We start from the raw sequence: 22,144 nt of genomic DNA, 5'->3' as shown, positions 1-22,144 counted from the left end.
TTAAAAATTTTTTCTTTTCTTCCAAATCTTTGGAGTTGGCATTAAATAACCTGAAAAGGGTTGATATGCCATAAAACAACCAAACCAACCAAACCATCCAGATTCCACAAATAGTGCCCTTATCTCCACTTGGCTGGATAATTCAATACTTTGTGTTGTCTCAAGTTTTCCCCTTCTCATAACTAGCAGCCCATGCTTTTCCATACTAAATTCTATTCAAATTTCCTGGCTGAAGATTCTGGTTGTGTTTATAAGCATTTCTAGTTTCTTTTTGGTTCTTGTAAAAAGTTTTATATCGTCCATTATGGTGGTTCAATATTTTCATTTGTATTAGTGAGCGTGTATCCGACTTGGTACTTTCTTAGTATATTGTTAAGGTGCATCATGGCTATGATAAACAGTAGTGGTGATAGGGAATCCCCTTTGGAAGATATTTATTTGTAATTTTATCTTTATATTATGTATTGTCCATGTTCTCATTGCATTTTCAATCAAATTTTCTGATATTTTGTACATTCTCAAGCCTTCTATTATCCATGCTTGTAAAATCCTGTCATACACTTTTAATCGATCCATAATATGGCTATATTCTTTTTATTTTTTACTTCCTTCATATTTTTCTTTTATTATTATTTTTATTATTATTAATTTTATTATTATTATTATTATAAACCTTCATTTTTTTCTAATAGTTTTTATTTTTGCATATCTTAACTTTAATTCGTTTTCAACAAAAATATTTGAATAAAAACCAAAATTTATTCCCATTTCAATTTTGGTCATTGTCAGTTTCTTAGAGATTCTCTTACTGGATGATAATTTACAATTAAAGAAACAAAGACAGAAAGACAAAAACAGTTCTAAAAATATCAAAATATAATATCGTCTATTAAATTGGATTGGACATTGTATTCAATTTAATTTGTGGCCTCCACATTAGTTAAGGAAAACACATTACGTATTGTAGAATATTTCCATTTATAATTCATCACTTAAGTATGGTTTTCTTAAATAATGAAAAGATAAGTGTATACATTACAACAGTGTAGATTGTTAATCAAGTGGGATGTTTTGTTGCTATCATCATCATGACTGCTAGCTAAACCAAAGGTCAGTCTTCTTCCAACTTGGTCGGATATTGTGAAGTCTTTTAATATTGTGCTGATTCCTGCAAAAATAAAAGTTAATTTAAACTTATAAATGTCCCAAACAAAGAGGATGAACTTTAAATCACATGTTTCATTAATCCGGAACAAAATTGTTACATCTTACTGAATTATTAATTTTTTGCAGATTCACGTTTATTCTCAACTTCAACAAATCTCTTATGCTGAAAATAATTTCACTTTTCCTGAAACTTGAGAATATCATTTAATGCAGTTTCTTAGAAATTTAAATTCTGAAAAATGATGAGACAAAATGGGAAGAATTGTTTAAAAGTCAGTTTTAAAAAGCAAACATGGAGGTTTATTTATTGTTATTACTTAAATCCAAAAGCTAACAAAGCTGAGGCCATTTTTAAATGTTTTTTTTTTCTCTGTTGACTGAGGTATGTTTTTAATCCTGTGCAGTTCCAGGAGGTTCACGCTCTCGGGCTTTGCCTTTTCCATTTGATAAGGGGTTTTATTTTTTGCATGCCAGAGTGCTCTTCCTCTATGCCACTGATTCTTCAATCTTATTTGTCAACTCTTATGTAACATCATCCCAAATTATTTAAATTGATAGAATAGAATTTTCTCTTAAATTGGTAGAACCCCCCCCATCCCACCTTAAAAACAAAAACTGTTTAATTTATGTTTTAAATTGAAAAAAAAATTGGGAAGGACAATTTTAATTGACAGTATGTTTAAGTGCACTCTCAGCTTCACAGAATCATAGTTGTCAAATAGATTTCATCAGAGCTAAATTTACAATATGTAATTTAGGATGAAAGAAAATTAATTCTTTCTAATGTCTATGAAACAAAAGAATATAACTTGGAGGAATTAATATTTTCCTTTTTGGTTCCAAACACACACTGCTTTTAATTATTTTTTAATTTATTTTTTATTTTATTTACTTATTTTTTATTTATTTATTTTATTTTTTTTTTTTTTGACAAACTTGCACTTAACAAAATCGTAAAATGTTCTATGCAAATGAAAAAATTTCATTAAATTTTTTCTGGAATATTTTCGTGCATTCCTGCAGTATTTTACTATCCAAAATTAATAATAAAAAACAAGTCAAGATAAAAAAAATATAACTTGTAATAAAAATATTTGCATCTTAGTTGTAGTTTCAAAAGCATTTTATCTATTTATTAAAATTTTCAAATTAAAGATACTTCCAAGAACTTTTGCCAAATCGTATTTTATATTACGGCGTCCATAAATGATATTTTCCACCTTGTGTTGTTTAATAACATCTGATAGTTGCTTAAACAGCACTAGGCAAGGACATTTCTGATTATGATAAATAAAAAAAATAATTTTTTTTTTTTCTTTTGGAATCCTTTAATAGACTTTTTAGTATCCAAAATTAATAATAAAAAAATTAATTTTTTATAAAAATATTTGCATCTTAAGCATGGTTTCACAGTTTATTATACTACAATTTGGCTTTCAGTTAATGTTAGTTATCAGGAGAGAAAATGAGCCATTTCAGGGCCTTCCTCTTCGTTTATTTTCTTGTAGAATTGTGTATAATGGTGTTTATCTTTTTTTTCTTTTTTTTTTTTTTGTATTTCATTTCATTTCTTAGTTTATTCACTCATAGACTTGTATATAATTGGTTTTTTTTTTGGGGGGGGGGATTTCATATCGTCCTCCAGATAATGTCAGGTCATCAGGAGAGAATACGCACCATCTCGGGGCCTTCCTCTCTATGGCTTGTTCACGTATCGCCCCCCCCCTCCCGTCACTGATGTAAGGTCCAATTATCTGAATTGCATTTGAAGGAGCTGCTCAATACAATAAAAATGATGTTTGATAATTTAGCGATTTCTGTTACAAGCAATAGCTTTGCGCATGTCATTTAAATGTTCAGAGACTGCATCTAACATATTCGTTGTTAAGACGCACTCCTATCGAAAAATGAAATAACAATAAAATTTTATATATATATAATAAAAGATGAAGAAAAAGTTGCATAAAATTTTATATTATCAGATCGATAAGGAAAGATTAAGAGACGAAAAACCTTTTAAACCATGGCATTTTGAAACTAAATACTTCAAACTGTCATATATATATTCACACACACAATTAGAAATATGATGTCTAAAATCTCTTCAATGCAGTCTTAAGTTTATTTGCAGACTATTATCCTCATCTTCATAGTTGTTGTTTCGGCCAATTCATCCTCTGGCCTTCTTCAGGTGGTTGTGACAAGATAGGAATGCTGAGTCTTGTAACTGTATTTCCAGTAATTACTGCCTTCCATACTTGTCTCACCAGAACGTCATTTGTAATTCCATATAATGTCGATGTTTTGCCTATTCGACAGTTAAAAACTCGGAACACCTTAATCGTAGGGGCATTTGGTTGAGGGCGATTGAACAATAGCAGATGTTACGGTTTGTGACAATGTTGCTGGTTGTTGCATATCCAAGCATATTTCACAGGGAAATCAAAATGTGAGCAGTGTTCTGTTAAAACTTTCTCTTTGCATTTTTTTTTTTATTCTTGTTTACTTTTTTTTCCTCTCACATTTTATTTCAAACTTAAGTGTGATAGATCATCAAAAATGCTATTTCAAATTTAAGCGTGACAGACAGAACTTGTTATAAAGTATCTAAAATAAAAGGCGTATATTCTTTCTGCATGTTTAGTGATGAAAATGTTATTTTAAACTGAAGTGTGACTGATAGACAAAGCTTTTCAGAAAAGCAACTAAAACTGTGATTAACTGTCGATTTGTTGTTTCAAGGGAGACAACTTCAATAATATTTTTAAAAAATATAAGCTTTGTCCAAATTTTGCTACTTTTAGCATTCCTATTTGGACTTGTGTGTGTGCATGTATATATTAAGCAGTATTTTTTTTCATTTAAGTAAACATTGTTAAAAATAGCATTTTTACTGCTTAAATTATACTATTTTTTTTTTACCTTTTTCAATTTTTCTAATTTTTTTTTTTTTTTTTGTGCGTGTTAAAATTCAAAAAAGATTATTATTCCATGTGTACGTGTTTTCAATTCTTCATAAAATCACCTTCAGGTGACAGAAACAAGTGAACAAAAAACTGAAAAGAAAAATTCTGAAGATAGCAAGAATATAGAAATTCATATACATACAGGGCCGTGAGAAAAAAAAAAATTATTCAGTCGAATCCCCCAACAAGTTTTCAGAAAAAATACTTTGGGTTTCGTAAATACATCAGCAATATTTTGTTCTGATGATATGTAATTCAAAATAATGGATTCCTTTTTCACCTCATTTTTTATGAAATGGTATTTTATATCTATATGCTTAGATCTTTGATTGATTATCGTGTTCTGTGCTAAGACTATACTGGCTTGATTATCACAATTACTACGGGGCTTTTAGTTAATTCTGGCCCTAAAATAGTCTTTAGGATATTTTTAAGGTAAAGTGCTTCCTGGGTCGTGTATGTGATTGCGATAATTCTGCTTCACACGTAGAGAGAGATACAATCTGTTGCTTTTTAGATTTCCATGAAATAATAGACCCATTTTCTGAGAGTCTGAAACAATATCCAGATATACTCTTTCGATCTTCGTTTCCCCAGTCTGAATCCGAAAACCCTTCTAATTTTAGGGGATTTCTTGATTTTCTAAATACTAACTTCTGTTCTTTAGTTCCTTTTAAATAACGCAGGACTTGTTTAGCTCTGTTTAAATCCTTCATTGTCGGTCGTGATAATTTTTGTGACAGTTTTGTTACTGTATAGCATATGTCGGGCCTGGTTGCAGTCATTAAATATATAAGACTACCTATAATTTCGCGGTATTGTTTGTCATTCATTATTTCAGATTCTGTGTGCATATTTTTATTAATATCATTTTCGACCGGTGTAGAGCATTTCTTGCACTCTCCCATTCCAAATTTTAATAGTATTTTGTCGATGTATCTCAATTGATTCATCGTAACAAGTCCTTTGCTTTGAGTAAATTCTATCCCCAAAAACCAGGATATTTTGCCAAGATCGGTCATTTTGAATCTTTTACTTAATTTGTTCTTAACATCAGTTAACATTATGTCACAATTTGATGCGATTAAAATATCATCGACCCACAAAACCAAAATCAGTAGTTTATCGTCTTTGTGTTGGGTATATAAACAGGAGTCTACAGCGCATTGTATAAATTGTTGTTTAATAATATAACCATGGAATACTGTATTCCAACACTGAGCACTCTGTTTTAGACCATATAATGACTTGTAAAATCGCCACACGCTATTTTTATTTTTCATTATAAATCCCTCTGGAGGGGTAATATAAATTTGAGTCTATTGGGGTATTCAAATAAGGATTTTTTACGTCCGACGTAAAATTCTGATTGTCGTTAGGTTTGTGGTCGGTGAAAACGTAGAAAAATATTCTATACCGTAAATCTGAGAGTACCCTTTAGCAACAAATCTAGCTTTGTACTGTTCTACGCCTGATGCTGTAGTCTTTTTTGTAAAGACTCATTTTGTAGAAATAACATGTTTATCTTTTGGGAGAGGCACTACCATATAGGTATCATTTTCGGTTAAGGCATGTATTTCTTTTTTCATGGCAATTTTCCATTCATCAAAATGTTCTGAATTAATTGCTTTGTTAAAGCTTTTTGGCGTATTTTCCATTGAATAGCAATAGTCGATTTGATAATCTTTTATATTGTCGACCACAAAAAAATCGGGTCGCCTTCTATTTCTTTTGGGATATCTTTCGACTTTATCATCATCATCATCATCATGGACTCTCTTGTCTCCGTCATTTTTATTGTCTTCGTTTGTTTTAATTATTTGAGGGAATATAATTTCATCTTCTTCATATGACGGGTTTTTGTCTGTAAAATTAAACGTGTCTGTGAAGTTTACACATCGGATTCTTTTTATTTTATTTTTCTCTGGAAAAAATACTAAATTGGCTGGACTGTTTTTATCATATCCAAGAAATATACCTCTGTCAGCTTTAATATTCAATTTACTCTTTTTATATATATATATGCGAAGCAAGTTGAACCAAATATATGCATTCTGCTTAAATTTGGTTTTTTACTACAGAAAGATTCATATGGAGTTTTAGAGTGTTTTGTTAAAACACCTGTTGCGTATATAGGCTGCCGCCATAAGTGCGTACGTCCAAAGGTTTTTGGGGAGTTTTGATTCAATGAGTAGGCATCTTGCCAAAAAAGTGTCCTCCACGCTCTTTCAGCAGTCCCGTTTTGGTGTGGCGATCTAAGAGCTGATTTTTCATGCCTGATATGATGGTTAATTAGTAAAAGTTCAAAATCTTTATTGGTGAATTCCGTACCGTTGTCAGAGCGAATACACTTGACTTCACCGTAGGGAGCCATGTCGGCTAGATATTTTTTGTTGCTAGCAGGGTATCAGATTTGTTCTTTAAAAATTTCATTATTAAACCTGAATGGTCATCTACGAAATTCAACACATATCTATAATGTTCTCTGGCCATCGTTTCCACAGGACCATTCAAGTCACAATGCCCCATTGATAGGATTTTTTTGGCCTTCTTGTCTGGTATCTTGCTTTGATAGTTTGTCATTTTCCCTTGTGTACAGACGTCGCAGTTGAAGTTTTTTGATGTTTGTATTTTCATTCCATCAATTACAGTCGGCAACTTTTTGATATCAGGAATATTGCAGTGTCCAAGAATTTTATGCCATGTCTGTAGATCATGACAGGTGGTTTTCGATTGGACTACGCTATTTAAATAATATAGTCTTCCATTTTCTTTAATGTCGAATACAGTTCCATTCAGGTATATCAGTTTTGATTTATTGGGGCTAAAGTTTATATTTACACCTTGTTTTGTGGCAGCTTGTACAGAAAATATATTTTGTTTAAATTTTGGGATTAGAAGAGCGTTTTCTAGAACACAGAAACATAGTTCACCTTTATTGTTCTTTAGCGAGATTTTCGCATCGCCTCTTTTCAAAACAATGTCATTTACTCGACTCCCGTCAGCTAGTTCTACAAAATGATTTTGTGGCTTAAAGTTGGGGTCAAAATTGATAAAATCAGATTCCTTTGTAATCACATGTGCCGTGGCCCCACAATTGACAAGAAAATTATTGTTTGTTGAAGCATCAAATGTACACGAAAATAAAAATGTATGTTCGCTAACAGAGCTCTCTACATTTTTAATGGAGTCGCCATTTTAAGTCCTATATCTACATTGGAAACTTTTGTGATTAGGTCGTCCACAATTAAAGCAAATAATTTTTGTACTTTTCTTAGGAGAAAAATTGTTTTTGGCAAAGTTGCGGTTTTTATTCCTGGCATGGGTATAATTTAATTTTGGTGTTTTTATGTGTGTATTTTTAAATTTCATGATATTTGTGGATTCGTTTTTTTCTGTGATCATTTTTTCAGTTTCTTCATAACTTCTGAGTGCTATCTTGAATTGGCTAAAAGTCATGGGTTTTTTCTTTCTGCGTTATCACAGTGGTAAATGGCTTGAAATCACTCGGTAATCCCTTAAGGACCATGGAAATTAACAGACTGTCACTTATAACTTCACCAGACATTTTTAAAGAATTTGCAGTCGTTTCGGCTCTTATAATATAATCAGTAATAGTTTCGGCTTCCATTCGTTTTAGAGAGGTCAGTTCAGTGTATAAAGAAATAATTTTGGGTTTTCCTTTCGATAAATAATGCTCTCTCAATATGTTCAATGCTTTGCAGCCATCGTCCAGGGCCTCTCTCAATACCAGTGATAGACTTCGGTCATCTAAACACTGTCTTAATTCCGCAAAGATAGTTGCATTCTTTTTAATTGAATCAAGGTCGTTTCTGTTTTCAGGTTGTGTTTGAAATACTTTCTTTAGCTTTTGGATTCATAGATATCCTAGAAATTTAACTTGCCATAATTCAAATTTTGATTCGGATCCATCGAAATAAAGACGCACGCTGGGCCCATAACCTCTAGAAGTGTAAGCCATGTTTAGTTTCAGAACAGTTTCCAATGGTTCCTTGTTCTAAACAAGTCTTGAGAGGTGACTGGTTTGCAGTAGACAGTTCCACAGAGCAAAATATTCTTATCGTGTCGAGACGGAAAAAGCATGTGAAATTGCTACAGAAAAGGTTTAATATTTATGGAGCAATTCTGGTTTCTAATTGGTTGGTAGCAGAACGTGAATTAATTCGATTCGTTAGTTCCTAGCAACATCGTTTATAAATAGAATCATCCGACTGTGTGGGATCATACTCCATTATACGTCCAAAATATTGCAACATATGCTCTTGCACAAGTAATTGAGTATACTCTTGTTATTTCTTTTATAATACTGAATTATGCTGTGTTTGAAATCATAAGAGATATAATTTTGTAAACCTTGAAAGTCAAATCCAAGCAAATAATACACAAATATAAACAGGAACAAATTCAAAACCAAAATTTTCAAAAAGTATGGTAAGCAATGGAGCAAGAGTGATCGGTCTCTTAAGATTAAATAGTGTTTAGTTTTTGGGTTCTCAGTCTTATCGATTTTGCCATGCTCAAAAAGAGTGTGATTAACATTAAAATTTTATCATTGACATTAAAAAAAAAAAGAAAGGAAACACAAAATATGAAGAATTAAAATAACATTTTCAAAGAAAAAATTACATTACATTACGTTATATTTTGGTCAACGATATTTAATTGAAAATGTTAATTATATCAGTCATTTATGTTAATTAAATGTTGTTACAAGTTATTTTAAATATTAAAAATTGAAACTTACCTTTTTAGATTTTCTGTTGAAAAAAAAAAAACTTCTAGAAATAATTTCATCAGTAATCATACCACCTAGCTTACAAATTGTTACATTGTTCAAGAGTTTTGCAATTTGCTTTAATTTTTAATTTTTTTTTTTTAATTCCTTTATGAGCATTTTTTTATATTGATGACTTGTATGTAACATGGCAGAAAAGTCTGTTTTCAACTGATTCATCAATTCTCAAACATCCTGGCAAATTTATAATTTTAGATGTAAATTCTTTATATGTGTATGTGTTTGTGTTCTAAAATTTTCTGGGACAAATATGATCTGAAAATTTGTAATCTGAGACCCATCCCACTTACATACCACACATGGGTAACTTTTACTATTGGAATACCTTGATCAAATCACTGCTAAAAAAATCATCCGTGTCCATCAAACTTAAACACTGAAACGGAACTTGAAAGTAAAATGAAACAAAATTTATTTTCATTATTACCAGAATTACTATTCGTTATCTTACTAAAATGAAATCAACATTTTAAAGTGCTTGACAAGTATTGCTTGTTGAGGTAGAATTTGACAATACTTGTAGAATATTACATTTTTGACTGATTTTCTTTTCGTTCTAACTCCAGACTTGACACTACTTTTGTTAATTTGAATTTTAAATACAAAATAAAAAATTTCATGAAAAAAGGCAAAATACATGTTTAAAAAAATAAATGCAATGTAAGTAATCTATTTATATAAAATAAAACCTTAGCAGAAGTGTGTGAGTGCATGTCTTGGCTAAAAGTCAGAAACTACACAAGGCACAATTACAAAAAAAAGTGTATGAGATGCAGTGTGAACTCAGCCTGGTTATGGAAATATGGTAAATAATATGCAAAATAAAATAATATCCATTATCTTGTGATCACTATGGACCAAAATTTAGAAACTGAGCACCCTTTTTAAAATTTCTAAATATTGAATTTTTTTGGATAATCGGGTAGAAAAAAGTAAAAAATGATTAAAAGAAAAATATATAAGAGGTGTGTGCATTGTATGTTGTCCATCTTTTTTATTTATTTTATCAAAAAGAATTTTTTTTTTTTTTTTTTTTTTCGAAATAGTAATTCGTTCTTACTAAAATAACAAGGGAAATATATCTTTTCTGGTAATAAAAAAAATAAAATAAATTTCATTTCGTTTTCGATTTGCGGTTCAGTGTTTAAGTTTGGACGTGGACGATTTTTTTTAGCTGTGATTTGGTCAGAGTATTCTGATATTAACGCTTACCTCACACATGTTTAGCAAATGCTTTAGATTATTTTAAATGTAACTCGATATTTTCAATGTATTTAGATTCAAATGTGTTTAAAATATCAACAGTATTTTTTTATTATTATTTTGGTACTTGTACAGTTTAATCGTATCCGTTATGGAATGAAGTTCTCCAGAAAAAAAAATTCCCTTAATTTCATCAAGTAGTTTTTGTTTTACAGCGAAAAAACAATTTGCTATGATACCGAGCAACAAAAGGTTCGATTTTTAGGAAGAAAAGCTAGTATTAAAGATGGGGAGTGTCGGCGCTTTACATGGAGTTATCTCCCGTGGCGTTTCTTAACTCCAAACAAAAATTAAGAAAAAATCCAAGATGTCTGCCTTCAACACGCTCTCATAAAAATGTGTTTTTCCGCTGTAAAAAAAAAATAAATAAATTTAAAAAAAACTACTCGATCAAATTAAGTGAATTTTTTTTTTTCGGAGATCTTAAATTCAAAACAGATACGTACAATATAACGTTTTTTTTTCGATATTTTCATTTTTTAATGTCTTGATTAAACTGTACAAGTGCCATTATTTTAAAAACATTGTCTTAATAGAAAACAACCAAGGTGTTGAACACAATATCATACAACTTTAGCGTATAGTTAAGTGATTAATGTAGCCATCAACCATAATGAACCCATGATATTTCATCATTTAAGTTATCATAAAAAGAAACGCAACTGAAATCTTATGAAATCTGTAAGCAGATGGTGTTTTAGAATTGTTAAAGATATTCTGAAAAATTACTTTCTTAAAGGAGAGTGAAACCTAACTTCGGATTTTTTTTTTTTTAAATCTCACCAGCTATATATGTACAAAAATAGTTTTTTTTATTCTATACAAATAGAATAGATTGAAAATTACCCATAAAAAAGAATGCATGGTATACCTTTAAGAAAATCGTGTATTAATAGACGTATATGTTTAGGCTCTGTTCCTTTCTTTTCCTATTCCTGATATAATTGTATAGTCATCCTTCCTTTCTTTATCTTGTATTCTAACGCATCTTGTAGGTTATTTACTTATGTTTGTGTTGGGTTAGAAGCCAAGATTTCTCATAAGGTATTGTTCACCGAAAAAGACAAAAGATTATTTTGTTGAAAGAAAGCTGACCACGAAAATGATATAAAATACCTTGGAGGTATGTACACCTCCATCTCCTAGCCTTGACCACGTCTCCTTTTCTCTGGTATCCTAAAGCACCTGTATCCCTCCCCCTTTTGCTTCAGATGTTAGCTTATTGCAAAGTGTCAGTTTATGGTCATGCTGCAAGTGAAAGGGAGAGGGACTGAGGTAAAGTAACCTATTCAATAAAGACAGAAGTTGTTAACATGGAAACATTAAAAACACCGTTTGATTAATTAATAGGTAGTTAAGAAGTTGTCTAAAGTTTCCTCAGTTTTTTCTTGTTTTTTTTTTACATAATGCTCAAGTATGTAAAGTCTTTGTTTTCTTGTTTTTTTTATCTTTTCTTTCTTTCTTTTTGTATTCTTGTTATCAGCATTCTCTTTTCCTAGTCCTTCTTTGATTCTTAGCTCAAATTCCTAGTTTGTAAAGAGTTCTTGTGTGAAAACGCAATCATGATGAATGAGGTGCTTTTCCTAAATGACAGCAACAAATATTTTGGTAAGTCCTTCTACCATCCTCTGAAATTGAAAAAAAAAAAAAAAAAAATAACCATTTACTTGGTCCTAGTTCATGTAAAAAATTTTCGTCATCTATTTATGATATATTGTTTTTTTTTTGTTTTTTTTTCTTTCATATTTTTTCCCATCTTAAAAATTTGTGTTAAAATAACAAAAAGCTATTAAGACAAACTTTTTGTAACTGTAATTTTTTTCATACAATCTGACAAATTAATTGGCATGTTTTTTTTTGTGTGTCTTTTAGTTAGATTAATTTAAAAATTTTAAAGATAAAGAAAATTCTGAAAATCTTCAACAAAAAATAAAAATTCAAATTCAGTTACTGACCACCTTTTACATTGATTTTTTTTTTTTTTTTTTTTTTTTTTTTCAAATGACTTTTCGTTTTTTGTTTTACAGTCAGTCGGTTGGTTTATCAGCCTTCAGTTGTTTTTTGTTTGTTTTTTAACAAAACTTAATGTTGTAAAAACTATTTGTCAAACAAACATGACAATTGGTATGTTTATTGTGACAGTACCTAAAATTTTGGTTGGAATATCTAAAAAGATATTTGAAAATATCATATTTTAATGAGTTATTTTTTTTTTAGTTTTTTTTTAGTTTTTTTTTACATATATATTCCCTATCTATGTATCTCTCTCTCTCTCTCTCTTTCTGTTTGTCTATGTATCTCTCTCTCTTTCTGTTTGTCTATGTATCTCTCTCTCTTTCTGTTTGTCTATGTATCTCTCTCTCTTTCTGTTTGTCTATGTATCTCTCTCTCTTTCTGTTTGTCTATGTATCTCTCTCTCTTTCTGTTTGTCTATGTATCTCTCTCTCTTTCTGTTTGTCTATGTATCTCTCTCTCTTTCTGTTTGTCTATGTATCTCTCTCTCTTTCTGTTTGTCTATGTATCTCTCTCTCTCTTTCTGTTTGTCTATGTATCTCTCTCTCTTTCTGTTTGTCTATGTATCTCTCTCTCTCTTTCTGTTTGTCTATGTATCTCTCTCTCTCTTTCTGTTTGTCTATGTATCTCTCTCTCTCTTTCTGTTTGTCTATGTATCTCTCTCTCTCTTTCTGTTTGTCTATGTATCTCTCTCTTTCTGTTTATGTATCTCTATCTCTCTCTCTCTTTCTGTTTGTCTATGTATCTCTCTCTATCTCTTTCTGTTTGTCTATGTATCTCTCTCTCTCTTTCTGTTTGTCTATGTATATCTCTCTCTCTTTCTGTTTGTCTATGTATATCTCTCTCTCTCTCTTTCTGTTTGTCTATGTATATCTCTCTCTCTCTTTCTGTTTGTCTATGTACCTCGTTCTCTCTATATATACATATATAGTTGTCTATATATTGCCTTATTTATCTCTCTGTATCTATATCTTCCTACATTTTTATAATCTGACGCAATTAGCATTCTTATGTTATCTTTATTATGGACAACGCAAGCATAAAAACAATGATTTCATTAACGAAAGAAGTAACCTAAATCATGTTTTCGACTTAAATAGATTCTTTATTCAATTTAACATGTCTTTCTTTAACCATCTACTGCTTTTTATTGAAATTTACAACTGATTTTTATGATCTTTAAAATATGTTTAATGTAAATTCTCATTAAATCCCAGCACTAATACCAATCTAGATTCTCTCTGTTAATAAATTTTGTTCAACCAACCTTAACGTTTTCTTTTTTTAAAAGCTGTGCACAACTCATTCTATGGCGGTGTATTAATAAAGTCTATACGTTTAGTGTGTGACGACACTAGTTGGAACACCCATTTATAAGGGGAGACAAGTTCAAGAGACTCGCCAACAATATGGTAACATAATCAAAAACTATGAAAATAGCGGATTATATAGCTCAAGTTATGGTCTTGACTAAATTTGATGTGGAATACAGCTTCCATTAAGAGATTTTACAATGATCAACATTTTGTTTATTTGTTTCAAATTGATAGAATTTTGTGCTTGAGAGGATTGAAACTCGCTGAAGCAAGTGAAAATAAATTGATTGCTGTATATACATATACAAACTTGTGAGGTGAACGTCTGCAAATCTATAATGAAAGGACATGGTGCATGTGCGTCATTGGCCAGAACGAAACTGACTGCAAACTCAAGATTTTTATTTCTCAGTTGAGACTGAAGAGGTAGAAAAAAGAGGTTATGAGGCAATTTCGATTCTGGGACTGGTGCAAATAAGATGCATTGTCCAGAAAAAGAAAGATACAGATAGTTAAAAAAAAAAAAAAATAAAATAAAAAATAATTTCTTTTCTTTCTTTCTTTAAAAAATTAGAGGGGGAATCTTCAGAGGGAATATGTACTCATTCAAAACCTTAACAAGTACAAAAAATCAAACATCCAAATATGTCAATGCAAAAAACATACCGTTATAATGAAAATAATGTAATAAAAAAAAAATATACGTGCCAATATTATACTCCCTAAAAACCGTTTAAAATCCTCCAAATAAACGGAAATTTGGGTAATATTAATTAATATCTATTACTGATTTTAATTTTATAAAAATCTGTGGTATCTGAATTCTCACAAAGGATTAACACTCCTTTTTTTACTCGTGCTACTTACTTAGAGAAGTAACCAGATTCATGAAAAAGAATTTTTTAAAAACTATATGGTAAATATACCTAGTGAACCAAATACAAGAGAGATTAAAAAACTTTTATTTAAAGGGATAGTTAGAATCTTAAAGGTAACTTGGTTGGAATGTATGAGATATAGAGTGAATGTCTGGCATCCAGTAGGATGCTACATCCCAAGCTAGAACAAAATAAGGAATTCCATTTCTCGTTCTCTTTCAGTGGAGGAGAAATCCTTTACGACTGAGACAATTTTTATTTTTGTACCTTTTCTCCACGTTAAAAAATGACCTTAGTGTCTAACTCTGTCTCGTGGGGAGGCATTGTAAATAGGTGTGTGTATAATATATATATATATATATATATATTTATATTATGAAAAGGATTATATTGGAGTATATGTGAACTATAGAAAGAGTTGCTTCTAGTTTCAATTGAAGCCGCTATAGAATATAGACGTTTGGCATTCCAAAACTGAGGATGTTAAGATCAGCTCAATAATTGAATACAAAGATTCAACAGAGCTATAATAGAATAAATAGTAATAAACAAATACTTTTACAACATTATTTATTGCTATCGTTCCTAGAATTCGGTCAACAATGATCTGGTGTACGATCGTTTCAGAGATTATTGGACTTAGCTATAATCAGAATAAATATATATATATATATATATATATATATATATATATATATATATATTTATACACACACATTCCATTGTGTCTCTCCTTTTTGGTTCCCTGATTTATCAGAGAAGGACCTGTTTTCAGTAGCGTCTTTGTGTCCGTTATTCCGGATGATTGCCAGATAACCGTCCATTAGTTTTTCCTGAAATTTTGCCACAAATTGTATTTTATTAAATAGATGTGCACAATAAAAAACATGTTTTTGCAAAAATTCCCGTTGCGTCCCCAGGGGCTCAAAAATGCCCCAAAATGGACAAAAATGACACGTTTTGCCCCATAATTTTTTTTATCCATCTATTAGATTTTTCTGAAACTTGGTTAAAATATGGAGCCCATTGTTCTTAATATAAATCCAGTATGGATGACTCTGGCAAAATTCTGGTTCGCATCCCCGGGGACTTTTAGTGCTAAAAACACCTTTTTTAGCTCTTTTTTTCATATTTCTCAACAAAAACTTAATATGTTTGACTATATAGTCGTTTTTCATGGTGATCAATTCAAATAGACATGTGTTAAGGCCTGAAACTGCACCGTTATCCATTTACACTGGGATTCGGCGTTCCCAGGAGCTCAAAAGGGGTCACAAATGCCCCAAAATTGAAAAAATGGCACTTTTTACCCCATAACTTTTGCCCCATCCATTAGATTTTCTGAAACTTGGAGAAAATGTGAAGGCAACATTGGCTCTTCACACTTCTTACATTCATCATTTCTTCACTATTTTTGTGGCATCATCTCACATGCAGCACCAGAGGGGAACTACACAAGTGCAGCTTGTTTTCTCTATGACCTTGGTGAAAGGTACAAAAGAAGATACATTGAAATTGTGTGTAAAACTATTTGTTTATCACTATTGATTATATCAGGTAGACAAGAAAGTTTGTGCATTTTTTAACTTTTAAATTCAAAGGAACATATTTCGGCTCAAACGAAAATCTATTGATCGAAATAAGCACTATCAGAATTAACACGCTTTTGTCAATACCAAACAATTGTATTTATGCCAGTAACCTAAAAATCTTGCATTCTGATGGTGATGAAGTCGCTGAAGGCACTTTTGATATTAGTTTTTTTTTAAGTAATTCTCATGCAGAAAGTTGTTGAGATGCTTGAAAATGTGGTATTCAAGTGAGAGGTCTGAAGACTATAGCGAATGAGGAAGAATTTCATAGCCCAATTTGTTCAATTTCTGCAGGGTTGATTTAGCAACATTTGGTCAGGCATTGTAAGGGAGAAGAATTGGGCCTTTTCTGTTGACTAATGCTGGGTGGTGTTGAAGTTTCTGATGCATTTCATATATTTGTTGACAGTACTTTTCCGCCATAGTGGTTTCGCCTGTACTCAAAAAAACTAATGGATGAGACCAGTCGTAGACCACCAGTCAGCATGACCATATATATATATATATATATATATATATATATATATACCAGATTGATTATTGGATATGGTTAAATTTGTGCTCGTTTTTTGATTAATTGATTGATACCATAATACTTAGGGCCGTACAAAATTTCAGCCAGATTGGCCCAGTAGTTTTCAAGAAAAAGTGGAACATACACAGAGAAAAATGAAATATATTATTTCAATTTTTCTGACAATTTTTTCATTTGTATAATTTTTTCATAAGTAAAAGGGAAAATATTAAACCAACCCATTTATGTCTCAAATGTCATAATTAGTTCAACATTATGTTTTAAAGTTTATCACTTATGGTAACTGGTGTATACAAAATAGGGAAATTTTATGAAAATCAGGATGTTATCACTTAAGAATGATATTTCATGGTCAATGAGGGGGAAAAAATCAGGCTTTAAAGTGGAAAGAGAGAAAGCAAGAAACAAGAGGGTTGGTACAAATATGTAGTACTGCCACTAACTGGGTTCAGAGCTCCAAGAAAAGTTGGTAGGTTTGCAGGAAATAGTGTGAAATGAATGTGATTTGCATGTATAAAGGTTACTCACACGTAAGAGTATCCTGTATCTCTACAAAGCCACTATTTGCCCTGCATGGAATATTGTTGTCACATTTTGGGCTGGTACATCTGATATTAGCCTCTCGTTCCTAGATAGGGTTAAAAAAAAAAGTCGCCAACCTAATTATCACACTGTCTGACAAACAATAACCTCTGTCTCATCACCGAAATGTTGCATCTCTGTGTCTGTTTTACAAGTACTTTAATAGTCAGTGCTTGGACGAACTCAGTTTTTGTACCCATTGACATAAATACCTCAGACAAACCAGACAAGCAACAAAATCTCACCCCTACACTGTAGCGATCCCTAGATGCCATGAAGCCTTCTACTCCAATAGCTTCTTCCCTTGAACTGCTAGACTTTGGAATTTCTGGCCAGGCCCCTGCTTCCTTGACTGTACTGACATGCAGAAGTTCAGTGTAATGTGAATAGACATCTTGCTGCCCAATTCCCTACATAGTATCCTTGCAAATCTGGTCCCAAATAATAGCTCCTTACGACTTAGTGGCACTGTGCTTTGTTTGGAGCAAAGAAAAAAAAAAACAGTTAAAGAAATGCATTTGTAAAGCAGAAATTTTTACACCAACAAAAACGTTTCCTGTGATTGCAAAAAAGCTACATTAATCTATTCTGCATGTTGGAAGAGATTTTGGTACTGGTTTACTTTTTGTCTCTGTTTTCAGTCTCGTTTTCGTTTTGGAAAATTTTAATCACGTGATTACGGTGTTGAACTGGAAAAAATCACTGCATTTTATAAAGACAAAAGCATGAATCGGAACTAACAAATGAATAATAAAAAAAAAGATTTAGTTGCACTTTATTTTTTTTTTTTTTCAATATAATTACTTAATTATTTAAATTTGATAAAATAAAAAAAAAGTGCAGCAAACGAAAAAATGTAAAAAAAAAAAAATAACATAATTACACACTAAATTATTCAAAATTGAAAAAAAAAAAAAAAAAAAAAAAAAGCAACTGAATTTCTTTTATTTAGTTTCATTTGTTATTCCGATTCATGTTGTAGTGATTTTTTATTTCCTGTCTTACACCATAAACAAGTGATTAGAATTTTCCAAAACGAAAATCAGACTGCAAACATGGAGACAAAAAGTAAACCAGTACCAAATTTTGATTTTATTAAATGTAAAAATATGTTGTGATGGTGATAAGTTTGTGTATGTGAAACGGCACTAACCCTATTTGGGTTTAACCAACTTCCAATGTTATCAATATGTACATATATGTCTTTTAATGTTATCATATAAAGGGAAGTAACTCTGATTTTTTTTTTTTTTTTTCATAAGTATTTACCTTATAATGACTAGAGTTGTGTGTTCAGAGAGAGAAATGTAAAGAAAGAAAGAGGGAAAAGAGAGAACGGTAAAAGGTATGTTACACTTTTGCTCCGATTAACGCCAGGTAGCCCTACTAGTAAATAAAAATGATATGTTTGAAATATTTCAGATTTACAATATTTTTGGATTTTTAATTGTCCAATCAAAATAGAAATTTTACTTCATTTGTTTGTGTGTACACATATACATCTTTTAATGTCTCTGTTGACACGCATTATTTTTTTTCTTCTTTTTACTTTCAAAGGTGAGACGAGAAAAAGAATAAATGAAGATTTGAAAATAGGTCACATTATATGACTGGCTGTTTCGAAATATAAAGAGGTAGAAATGGGTGGAGGTTTCATAAGATATACAAGGTGGTTTGTGACACTTGCAACGCTAAGAATTTATACCAACGTGAACTATTAGACTACAATAATACTCTTGCTACAATATTCAGAAACGACTATAAATAATAATAGACATTATTTTACTAATACTTTTTTAGGCATCATTTACTTGTCTGTGGTATGTTTTTTAGTGCATATATCAAATGTGGGATTTAATTCATATTGCGTATATGTGTAAATAAGTATTTGGATATTTCAATGTTTTAAGCATTGTTCATAGTTTAGAAAAGAGAATCCAGGCTAATAATAGTGAGATTAGATGGTACTTTTTCTACAATTAAAAAAAAATAAAAATAAAATAAAAAATAAAAAAAATAACTCTTGTAAAAAGTTATTTTATATTGGATACCCATGTGTTGCATGGAAAGAAATAATATAAAATGTATAATGTGAGTCTTGAAGACTGGCTTAGATCTGATGACCTCAGAGGAAAATGAAATCTGGACAGTATAGAAAGATGTGTGCAGAAAAGGAGACTTAGTTGGTTTGGTTATTGAAAGAATGGTTAAGAGGTTTATAAATAAGGTAGCAAGGTCAGTTGGCAGAAAAATGCCAAGGAAAACCTACAAGGGAGAGATAAGATGGATTTAAAAGGAAAAGGGATAGGACAATTTTTAAAAGTCATCCAACACATGCCAGCATATAAAACAAACGTTAAACTGAACACGATGATTATTAAAAATTTCAATGTTTTAAAACGGTTTTAATAGACTAGAAAAAAGATTAAACCTAATAACATTGGAAAAAAAAAGTTTTTATGGTGCATTTTTACAATTGTAGGGAGAACAACTTATTTTTTTAAATAGTTCCATTTTGTGTGTGTGTACTCCAATATGTTTGTATAATTTTAGGGTCTCTATGTATTTGATAACAAGTAGTTTTTATTTTTGTCTTGATAAACTTCTTGGATTATCTCCCTTTAATAGAACTAAAATAACTGATAACTAGGGCTGTGACAACAGCATATTCTTTTCATTGTTTTAACTCTTGAGTATATATCCATTAATATCTTATATGCTTTTATATAGACTGATGTGGTTCTCAGTTGATTGACTGTCTTACTGTGTAGGATATATACTTGAGTCAAAAGAATAAAAAGAATATTCTGTTGTCACCGCCCTAATGATAACTCCAAGATGGCTGATTTGCATTCTACAATAGAAACAGAAATAATACTGCTACTCTCAAGTTTTATTTTTGTTTAGTTCTGTAGAGGTAAAGAATTCACTACATTTTTGGTGTCAGCACAAAATGTTTTTTCTTTTTTACGTAGGAATAACCACATATAAGTGCCCAGAGGTCACTAAAGGATAACAGTTAAAGAGTGTACAGTAGTCAATGGTAGTAATCGTTAGTAGTGGAAATTTGGTAAATTGGACTACTTAAGGGGAACGGCTCATCAAGAACTTGTTTATGTTGGACTTGAAGACGACCATATTGTAGTCAGCTCAATATACAAAATGCTATTCCAAATTCACAACATCAAGCCACCGTCAATAGACTTCCTATCCTGCACTAGTTATAATTTTTTTTTTTTTAAAAAGGTCATATTTTTTGCAGATAAAATTTCATAATTAAAATTTATTGAAATAATTTTTTAAATGAAACTTAAATATCAAGTAAAGATTAACTTGATTACCGAAAACAAATAATCTGAATTTTAAAAAAATCAATTTTTAAATTTAATTATTTTCATTGTGCAATCATTTACTTGGGTTTGAAACAGTATAAATTGCACTATAAATGTTTTTTGTGGCCATTTGATACAAATATAAAATTAAAACAAATGATATGTGAATGTGACAACAAAAAAAGGGTGGAAGAAAAATGAACTCTTACGTGCAGCACAATATAAAGTTGCTATTTGTCAGCAGGGATCCATGACATAATGGATATAGTACTTGGTAAAATTCAGTTGTAAGTGACACTCTTCTGGAGGTTGAAAATTAAATTCTCAGTGTGGATGAAACTCAGAATACAATCGCGAATTATTTAGGATTTCTACCTAATCATGATTGATGAAATCAGAGCATATCATCTCCATGGATTAAATAAAAGATTCTGTTTGAAATTCTGTGCAGACTCCTGAGTTCAACAAGATACACCTGAAGATCGGAGTCTACATCTGTTGAAAAGTTGTGAAAATAGCACTCAAGATGGGAACAGTAGTACAAATAATCCAAATATGAAGGTACTCTTTATTTAAAAATGTCTTTTAGGGAATAGTTTGTGATTCATTAAATCATCAGGAAATGGTGGATCATTATTGTAGGATTAAGATTTTCAACATGGCCTGAATATCATTTGATCTTTTATTTTCTTGATTTTGATGTTGTTGAGCATCTTTCATTCATTTCGATTGAATCAGATGATTATTGTTGGCATTCGTTTTCCCTGTTATTTTTCGAGTTAGAATTTTTCCTAGAAAGATATCTGGTACTCCTGGGACAGTTTATGTGAAGGTTGTCAACATCCCTAAGTGAAAGCGTTTCTGTGGAATGAACTAAATTTGAACTTGTTGCACCCAGGTTGTTAGTCCGTGTTGTTAATCATGTAGCCACTGTTATCTCCTTGCTACTGTCACATTAGACGCTACTGGCAGAAGACAGCTGTAAAAATTATGATGAATGTGCAGGCAGAGGAGAAATGTTTTTCATTGCATTCGTTGCTGCCATTGCAGAAAAAGGATGTAGAAGTCTGGTCAGTTTTCGACATCATGGTAAATTACACTAAGTCCTTTGGCAAGGGTTGCTGGTGAAAGTTTAATCTCATCAAACAACGAGGCTGAGAATGGCACCCCCGAATGAAAAAACGTATCCTTTGTATACAGCCCGGTCAACTGCTGAGGATGCAGATGCTTTAAATGAGATCGGACTTGTCATTGGAAATATGTAATGTTGTCCCGGAACCAACGCACGTTGTGTCCAGTTTCAGTCGCAAAGGAGACCAAGAACAGGAAAAAACTTCAACGAACTTTTTCTTTGTAGCAACAGCATTTATTTCCTCATCTGTACAGTTGTGACATCACCCACGTGATCTAGAACGGTCTCCACACCTCTCTCGACATTATTCTCTTTCTCTTTTTTATTGTCTTTTTCTTTTCTGGTGACGTCATTTCACATGCATTTAGATCCGTGCTATGTTAGAAGTAGAATGCATGCAAAAAAAAATAAATAAATAAAATTGTACTCATCTCTGTGAGATGGGAAGTTGTTGAAAAGAAATTCTGTTCCTGGAAGTTCTTTTGTGCTTTAGGTACATAGAAGAAAGCAAAGTTCTTTGCAATGGTTGTAGCTAGAGTTTTTTTGTTGTTT

General features: G+C 31.1%; 1 protein-coding gene and 1 long non-coding RNA gene across 15 annotated transcripts in view; one reads left to right on the top strand and one right to left on the bottom strand.

Annotated features, from left to right (window-relative positions):
• LOC145277634 (H(+)/Cl(-) exchange transporter 3-like) overlaps positions 1 to 22,144 on the top strand; it is a 321,789-nt gene that overhangs the window by 99,399 nt on the left and 200,246 nt on the right. Inside the window, exon 1 of one of the 14 annotated variants that reach the window (XM_080129210.1) lies at positions 11,690 to 11,820. The exons of 10 other annotated variants lie outside the window; for them this stretch is intronic. In XM_080129210.1, the coding sequence (XP_079985336.1) occupies positions 11,775 to 11,820 (46 nt within the window). In that variant the 5' untranslated portion in view covers positions 11,690 to 11,774. Of the gene's footprint in view, positions 1 to 11,689; positions 11,821 to 22,144 lie in introns of those variants that run through there. 3 more of the 14 variants (XM_080129212.1, XM_080129211.1, XM_080129206.1) reach the window with 3 other exon arrangements.
• On the bottom strand, positions 864 to 22,045 carry LOC145277639 (uncharacterized). Its single transcript, XR_013868186.1, has 3 exons — positions 20,670 to 22,045; positions 11,084 to 11,840; positions 864 to 1,168 (listed from the first exon to the last, which is right to left on the bottom strand). It is a non-coding gene; the product is annotated as an uncharacterized LOC145277639 (long non-coding RNA).

Source organism: Euprymna scolopes, chromosome 6 (assembly GCF_053919585.1).
Source record: "Euprymna scolopes isolate OS-2025 chromosome 6, ASM5391958v1, whole genome shotgun sequence".
Lineage (NCBI taxonomy): Eukaryota > Metazoa > Mollusca > Cephalopoda > Sepiida > Sepiolidae > Euprymna > Euprymna scolopes.
Note: the sequence above shows the minus strand (reverse complement) of the source record. Positions and strands in the feature narration are given on the sequence as shown.